At 46.5% G+C, this 7,597-nt stretch overlaps 1 protein-coding gene across 2 annotated transcripts in view; it reads right to left on the reverse strand.

Annotated features, from left to right (window-relative positions):
* Positions 1 to 5,026, reverse strand: part of LOC119337161 (phospholipid-transporting ATPase 6-like) — a 6,971-nt gene extending 1,945 nt beyond the window's left edge. The window contains exons 1-10 of one of the 2 annotated variants that reach the window (XM_037609276.1): positions 4,807 to 5,023; positions 2,507 to 4,444; positions 2,282 to 2,392; positions 1,694 to 1,970; positions 1,505 to 1,593; positions 1,316 to 1,403; positions 852 to 1,061; positions 647 to 772; positions 447 to 545; positions 152 to 343 (exon numbers count right to left, since the gene is read on the reverse strand). In XM_037609276.1, the coding sequence (XP_037465173.1) occupies positions 152 to 343; positions 447 to 545; positions 647 to 772; positions 852 to 1,061; positions 1,316 to 1,403; positions 1,505 to 1,593; positions 1,694 to 1,970; positions 2,282 to 2,392; positions 2,507 to 4,311 (2,997 nt within the window). In that variant the 5' untranslated portion in view covers positions 4,312 to 4,444; positions 4,807 to 5,023. Of the gene's footprint in view, positions 1 to 38; positions 344 to 446; positions 546 to 646; positions 773 to 851; positions 1,062 to 1,315; positions 1,404 to 1,504; positions 1,594 to 1,693; positions 1,971 to 2,281; positions 2,393 to 2,506; positions 4,445 to 4,806 lie in introns of both variants that reach the window. The other variant, XM_037609278.1, reaches the window with a different exon arrangement.
* Positions 5,027 to 7,597: the final 2,571 nt, after the last annotated feature.

Genomic DNA, 7,597 nt, shown 5'->3' on the forward strand with positions numbered 1-7,597 from the left:
TTAAGACCCCACATACAACGTAACAAAATGCAACGCACCATTACAACATCCCAGAAGTCCACTTTATGGTGTTCCCTTTCCGAGCATGTTTATTTTTCATATAAGCCATATATGTCACAGGCTTAAGTAAGTCGAATATTCTGTCACATACCTGCAAGCAGATTTCAGCAGAAACATCTTGCTCAAATACTCCAAGTGATATAACAGGTAGAGAGGTAAGAACAACGTTGAAAAGCAGCATAAACCAATCATCATAGACTGATTGCCCAGAAAATCCAGCGAATGCCTCGAAGTAAAATATTGTAAGTCCAAAGGTAATATTCTTGTAAAAGAAGTAGCAGATCTGCAATTCAATGGAAGAGGACTCAGAAAACATTATACCACATATGCGAAACAATATAGTTCAACAGAATGTAACAAAACAAATGAAGCGTTTTGAGTGGCACCATTTGGGCAATTCTCTTGTAGCACCAATGGCCATGTACAACAAGAAGTCGCTCAAGGAACCGAAATTGGGAAATAGAAAAGTCACTCGCCATCACAGCCTGGACAAAAGAAAGAAGCCATCGTCATTTACAATTAAACTATTAATACATCTCCTCGCAATGCACTAGTTACCAAGAGAATAGTAATAATCTAGACAGACCTGCATGCCTTCGACCCCACTAATACCAACACCAATATCAGCTTCTTGAATCATGCCCACATCATTTGCACCATCACCTACTGCTAAAGTAGTTTTTCCAAGGCCTTCTTTGACCAGTCGGGTCACCTGCAACACGAAAACGAGCAAACTCAGCATTGGCTTATGTATAAAACCCAGATCATGGATTGGCGATAGATGAGGTTACCAGTGCTTTCTGTCTTGGAGACACACGGCAACATATGACAGAAGCACACTCTACTGCTAGATTCAAGAACATATTCTTCATGTCATCTTCCAAAGCAAATGTAAGAGCTTTTCCATCAATAACAAGAGCAAATGCTGCGTCAGGATCCTTCTCTAGCTTTACCATTTGTGAAGCATTGGCGATTTGCAACATAAGACTCTCTTTCGCAGCCTGCTCAGGTTCCAAAGACGAATGCAAAGCAAAGATGACTGCCATATAGACTAAATCCATCTATAGTACTCCTTCCGTTCCTAAATATAAGTCTCTTTAGAGATTTCAATAAGGACTACATACGGATGTATATAGACATATTTTAGAGTGTAGATTCAATCATTTTGCTCCGTATGTAGTCCACATTGGAATCTCTAAAAAGACTTATATTTAGGAACGGAGGGAGTATATGAGAAAATGCTGTGCAAAGGTACCTTTTGTGCATCCTGGGCTACTTGGTCACCAGCGGTTGTGGACAAGGATATCTGTTTCATGCCTTGCCTAAGTAAACTGCATGCGTATCTGCAAAGAAGAAATGAACAAAATGTTCAGAAGAAAGACGCATTGTCACACGTAGGATTACAAATATTACTGTTAAGAGTAACTCTTATAGAAGAGCTTACCCTATGTTAATTGCAGTTTCCATCTTATCGCCTGTCAGAACCCAGATTTTGAGACCTGCTTGCGCCAAGCGATCAATGCACTGAGGAACCTGATACAATATGAGAAGAAACATAACAAGTCAAAACAGCTACTAGCGTGATAGCAGGATCAGCAACATAACAACTCAAAAATCAACAGATCATTATTACCCCTGTTTGTAGTTTGTCCTCAACCGCTGTTGCACCAACAAGGATCAGCTCCTTCTCAATCAAATCTGCGACTCGCTCAAGTTGCAATTCCCTATCAGGCCCAATGGATGTCTTTGCTTTAAGAAACCCGGCATTCCAAGATTCATATTCTGATTCCTCAAGCATTCTGTATGATAGCGCTAATGTCCGCAAGCCTGCCTCACCATATTCATTGAGATGCTTGGTTGTATCTGGCTCATACAACCTTCCATTTTTTGCTAGTCTATCAAATATAATGCTGCTCGGTTGGATAAAAACAACATAAGATAGTCAGATTAAAGCATGAGCAGCCCGTGTGGAGAATACCTAATCGGAAATCAAGCATACACGCTACTCTTTTGGTGGCACTTTTTATTTTTCATCTTTTTAGTTTATGATCAACAAAGCAGCAGAGTGTGAGTGTACACGCTACTCTTTTGGCAGCATTTCTTATTTTCATCTTTTTAGTCTATGATCGATAAAGTAGCAGACTGTAACACAGATGACATCACATGGTGATGTAATAACATAAGCATCAGAAAACAAAAACTATTTGGTATAGAATCTTACGTATCTGCTCCTTTGCAAAGAAGAACAATACGGTTATCTTCATCCCTCATAATTACCGTCATTCGCTTTCTTTTGCTGTTGAACTCCAATAAATTGAGAATCTTGAACTCCCTAAGAAATCCCAACCGAAGATGAAGAAACATGAATAAATAGCGATCAGAAAGCCAAATACTCTCAGCTGAAGATAGAAAAGCTAAGGACAACAGTAATTTGAAATACATATACCTCTCAGTTGTGCCATTAGAGGAAGTGTATTTCTCTTTGATGAAGACACTCGCTTGTGTTCTCTTGAAAAATTCAAATCCAAATTCTCTGGCTGCCACAAGAAAAGCCCCCTCGTCAGGTGATTCTGCTTCATAAGTAAGAGCACCTGTTGCCTCATTCACCTCAGGGATTGCAGTGTGACAAATAGCAAGTATCCGGAAGAACATAAGAAGCATGTTGGAATTTGGTTCATTGGTCCAGTGCCCTTGCATAAGACGGTCATCCTCAAAACTAAAGCCTTTTATCGAGGATTTTTGGGTCTTTCCCACGCTGAAGGTAACTCCTTCCACTAACTGGATTTCATCCTCATTACTCTCCCATACATCTTGCACAGGAATATCTTGGTCAGCAGCGCCTGATGCCATCTGCTTTGCAGCAGCCCTTTCAACTTCACTCGCACGCACACCATAAGAAACCCCAGCAATTGAACACTTCAAGAAATCCATCTGATTACAGGTCAAAGTGCCAGTTTTATCTGACAAAATCGTATGAACTTGGCCAAGCTCCTCATTCAAGTTTGACGTTCGGGCCTGAGCAGTATTGCCAGTCTCCTCATCAAACATATGAATGTCCTGGTTAATGAAATGTGCTTGTGCCACCTTCACAACTTCAATTGAGACATATAGCGAGATCGGAATCAAATACCCGTAGAGAATGAGTGCTGTAATGAGATGGAAAATCCCAGAAAGAGCAGGGCGTGTTGGATCGTCCAATTTGTTGGAGTTCTGAGGCTGCAAGTACCACCATCTGGGCAGATCAAGCTTGATCCTCACAGCAAAACCAATCGAACTGATGAGCGATATTAAAACCAGAACAGTGAACAAAATATATATGATCAAATCCATCTTCTTCTCAATCCTGCTCCTCTTTGATGGCGACTCGGTTGAATTCTGCATCACCTTACTATCGTGCCCTGTAAAAATGACTACTCCATAGATGAAGGCCGTGTTCCTCAGCTTTGAGTCCCTGAGAAGTATCTGAGACGGATCGAGGGCATACACCTGCCTCTCATAGTCTAAGTTACCAATGAATGTGTACAAGCTCGCGTTTGGGTCTTCACACCTTATCACTCCCTGGAAATCCTTAAACGTCTCATCCTCTTCCAATGGCAGCGTAACCTCCAGTGACCTTTTCAGCTTCAGGTTTGTCTCACCATCCAGGTTCATTGTCTCAACGTAGCAAATGCCATCCTCATAGCTCGACGACAAGAGCAACAAATCAGCCGGGAAGAACTGGTCCTTCTCAACCTTGACCACATCACCAACACAAAGGTCCTCCCAATGTCGGAACTCAAATTCACCGTCACCCTTGTGCACGCTGACCTTGCGGTTGTTCACCTTCATGTCCTGCATGAACCTTCGCCAGTCCTCCAGGGCCTCCTTGATCATACTGAGCCCGACCACAAAGGCCAAGGGGGCGATCATGCTGACGGGGGAGAAGGGGCAGACCGGGGTGAGCGAGAGGATGGCGGTAAGGAGGAAGTAGAGGTTGGCGACGCGGCGGAACTGCTCGAAGATGGCCTTGGGGAGGAAGGTGAGGACGTTGTACTTGGTGGTGGAGATGTAGTTGGTGGGGTACTTGAGCGGCTTCCGGCGGTGGAGGATGGAGTTGTTGCAGTGCACGATGCGCGAGAAGCCCGGGCCGCCGACGGGGCTGCCGCTGACGGCGGCGGGGCCGGCGGCCTCGTCGGTGTGGGGCTGGTGGAAGCAGGAGAAGGTGTAGAGCTTGCTCCATCGCAGGCGGTCGCGCTTCCGCGCACGGGCCATCTCGGCGGCCTGCTGCCCTGTTGACGCGCGGGGTCCGGTTCCGGCTACGCGAGGGGCAGCATTGGAGTCTCCTCCCGATCAAATCTCGGGCGAATTCCTGCGGGGATTCCTACGCCGTCGGGGCGAATTCGACCTGCGAATTGCGGGGGGAAGGGATCAGGCCGTGATCTCGCGAGCGAAATAAGATCAATAATAAATAAATCCAAAAAATCGACGAGGAAATCCGTGCCGCCAATTATTTTTCCTGGAATCCGGCGAGCCGCATTCCGCGCCACGCGTGATTACCCAGCGAATTCATCCACCGTCAGGGAAGAACAGCAACACGAAACGAAGAGAGCGAAAAAAACGCGTGGAAAAAACGGAGAGAAATCCGAAACTCGTACTAGAAAGCGGAGGGGAGGGGAGGGGAGAAACCACGGCACGCGGAAGGAGCGTTAGGAGCATTCGCCGGAGCTCGGGCCGAGGGGAAGGGGTGTCGGCGTCGGCGTCGCTCACCTGGGAGGGAGGGAGGGAGGGAGCGGCGAGTCCGGGTGGCTGGCTGGCGGAGGGGCAGGCGGCCGTCCTCCGATCCCTCCTCGGGATTCTCGCGCGGCGGGCGGGGATGCGGGGGAGCTGGCCTGGCCTCGCCTCGCCTGCCGTGTAGGGGATTGGAGGGCGGAGCGAGAAGGCAGGAGGGGAGGGACACAACGGGGGGCGAGGTGGGAGGCGACTAGAGGGAGAGAGAGAATGGGGAGCGGTGAGAGATGGATTACTAATTAAACCTCCGATTAACTTTCGAAATACGCCATTTCGCGAGCGAGGCGTATTCATGGTCCCTCCGTATCTCCATCCCCACGTAGAGTAGAGTAGGACAGCGGGGCAGGCCGGCGCAGGGGCAGAGGCTCTGTCCGGTTTGGTCTCTTCCTTCGCTTGATATACTGCGCCTTTATTGTTTTGGTTGATTGATTGGTGTTTCTCCGTTCCGATCGCTCAATTAAGAAGATCGCGAGTGGTCATTTTGAATCCGTTGAGTACGGCAGGATACTACGCCAGGCTGGGCGTGGCCTTTTGTCAACTCGTTGCTGGTGAGGAGAGAGCACCATCTGTGATGTACTCATGGCATGGCACGTCGAGGTCGTCGTGATGTTGGCCGGTGGAAGCGACAGCGGCAGCCAGGTGGAGGTCCGTAGAGAACGGGACACACGAACAAAGTGCTGGACTGCTGGCATCCCACTGGGCGGGAAGAGAGACTTGGGGCAAGTAGCAGCATCTCTTGCAGATCTTGTCTGATTGTTACCTGCCCTAGGGCCGCCCCAGTTTGTCCCCCTCTGCCACCATCTTCTCGTCGGCGCTACCGCCGGTCTTTGCAACGGTGGCGGCGGCTCCGTACCGAAGGTGTCGGGGCTCCCAATCTTGTTTCCACGGTGGGCGCCTGCCGGGCGTTGAGAGCGGCGGTGGTGGTCGGTCTGCCTAGATCCGACACCCTTGCATGTGGATCGGATGCGGCGTCAATGCACGGGCTGGTGCATTACGGTGATGGGGAGGCCTATCAGATCATGTGGATGTGGCATGAGGCACGAGTGTTGGCTCGGTGTGGCGGGGATGTTGTGTGAAGCGTCAGTACCCCTCTCCCTCGCTGCTGCTAGTGAACCCTTGGGGGAGGGGGGCGCTTATGGAAGGCGGTTGTTGTGGTGCTATCGTAGCTCGCACGACAACCATCACCGAGATGAAAGTAAGCCAGTGATCCAAAGCGATGCAACGGCGTCTTCACTTCCGACGATTTCTCCTTTGGTCGTCTATTTATATGTGTCGGTAGGACAGTAGAGACGTAGAGTGGTGGATGACGATTACGTCGTTGACATCGCAGTTGTGTCATCTTTAAGTGAGAATTGATCGGTCTAGCATGATCGGTCAATGTCGATGTATATGTGTCTTTGCCGTTTGGGGTGTTGGTTCAAAGATCGCTTTGGGAATGATCGCTCTGGCCTAACATGCGGTTGGACCAGACAATTTTAGTGTGTGAGCGATGATTTAATTTTGAAGGCATTTTTCTTTGGAGTGTTTGCACCCTTTGTCAGTTCACATGTCACTCTACTAGTGGATTGACTCACGGTCATAGGATTTGTGGTTGTAGGATTTTACACATGTTGTTGTGAGGTATGTCCTATGTGGATGGCATCGAAATTTCCTTTTCTTTTTGATATTTTTCGTAGGTTTGTTTGTTCAACACTAATGCCTGGCTTTACTTGGCATTGTTTTGAATAAAAAAATATGTGTGTGCATCATCCCATGGATTTATGCTCCTTTTAAAATAAAACCATAAATTTAACTCCTAAAAGCCACTTATTATAAGCCTTCATAAGAAGAATTTAAGTAGGGAAAGGTTGTGAACCGGAAGATTCCAACTTAGCCCTCAATATTTTTTCCATGTTAATTCAATTTTGATGATTGGGCCACACACATTTCAACAATATTTTAAAACCATTATTTTCAAATCTAATGATTTAAATTCCAGTCACATTTGCGCAAGAATTCAACCAAGATATGCATAATATCATCCAAAATAGTTCATCATAACGTAGATCATCCCAACACAGTAATATTGAACAAAGTGCACCCCCCCCCCCTTCTCGAATGTCCAGTCCCACTACCTCCACGAAGTGTGTGCCTCACAACACGAGTGAGCTCCCATAGGCTCATAGTTCTCGTACATCCTAAATGCATCCATGGACACAATTCTTGCCTCTCGCGTGTTGATCTTGTTTATTAACCTCTCGAACTTTATGGAAGAGCATGGTGCCCCCGTGTTTGGTTTTGGTAATTGATGACAGTCCCTATGGACTAATGGTTGCTTTGAGTTATACTTTAAGGTTTGTCCATAAGCATTTCTTGAAGACCGTATGTTGGTTTCAAGGTTATAAGAAGGAGATTATGTGTTAACCAAGGAGCCATTCAAGGAGTTATTTGAAAGATTGGTCATGTAAGAGTTGAGCCTATTGCAAGCATGTCTTGAAGAAGAAGATTGTGTAAACATTCATGTTTACCTTCCAGACATCATCTTTATGAAGAGTGAAGATAAGATACAAGGTTGATCAAGACTGAAAGCTGAGAGTGGATTCAAGTTGATCAACACACAAAGTGTAAATGATGTACCTAAGAGTGGCTCTCCCATGATCTATGTGAGGTTTCTCCATTACACTTTACGTACTAACTCATGATCTATGTGAGGTTTCTAAGTAGCGTTAGGTATTGTTCTATGGGTTTGCATCAAAAGAAATATCTCATATAACCCATGGAGGATGACATC

The sequence above is a fragment of the Triticum dicoccoides genome, chromosome 7B, assembly GCF_002162155.2.
Source record: "Triticum dicoccoides isolate Atlit2015 ecotype Zavitan chromosome 7B, WEW_v2.0, whole genome shotgun sequence".
Taxonomy (NCBI): domain Eukaryota; kingdom Viridiplantae; phylum Streptophyta; class Magnoliopsida; order Poales; family Poaceae; genus Triticum; species Triticum dicoccoides.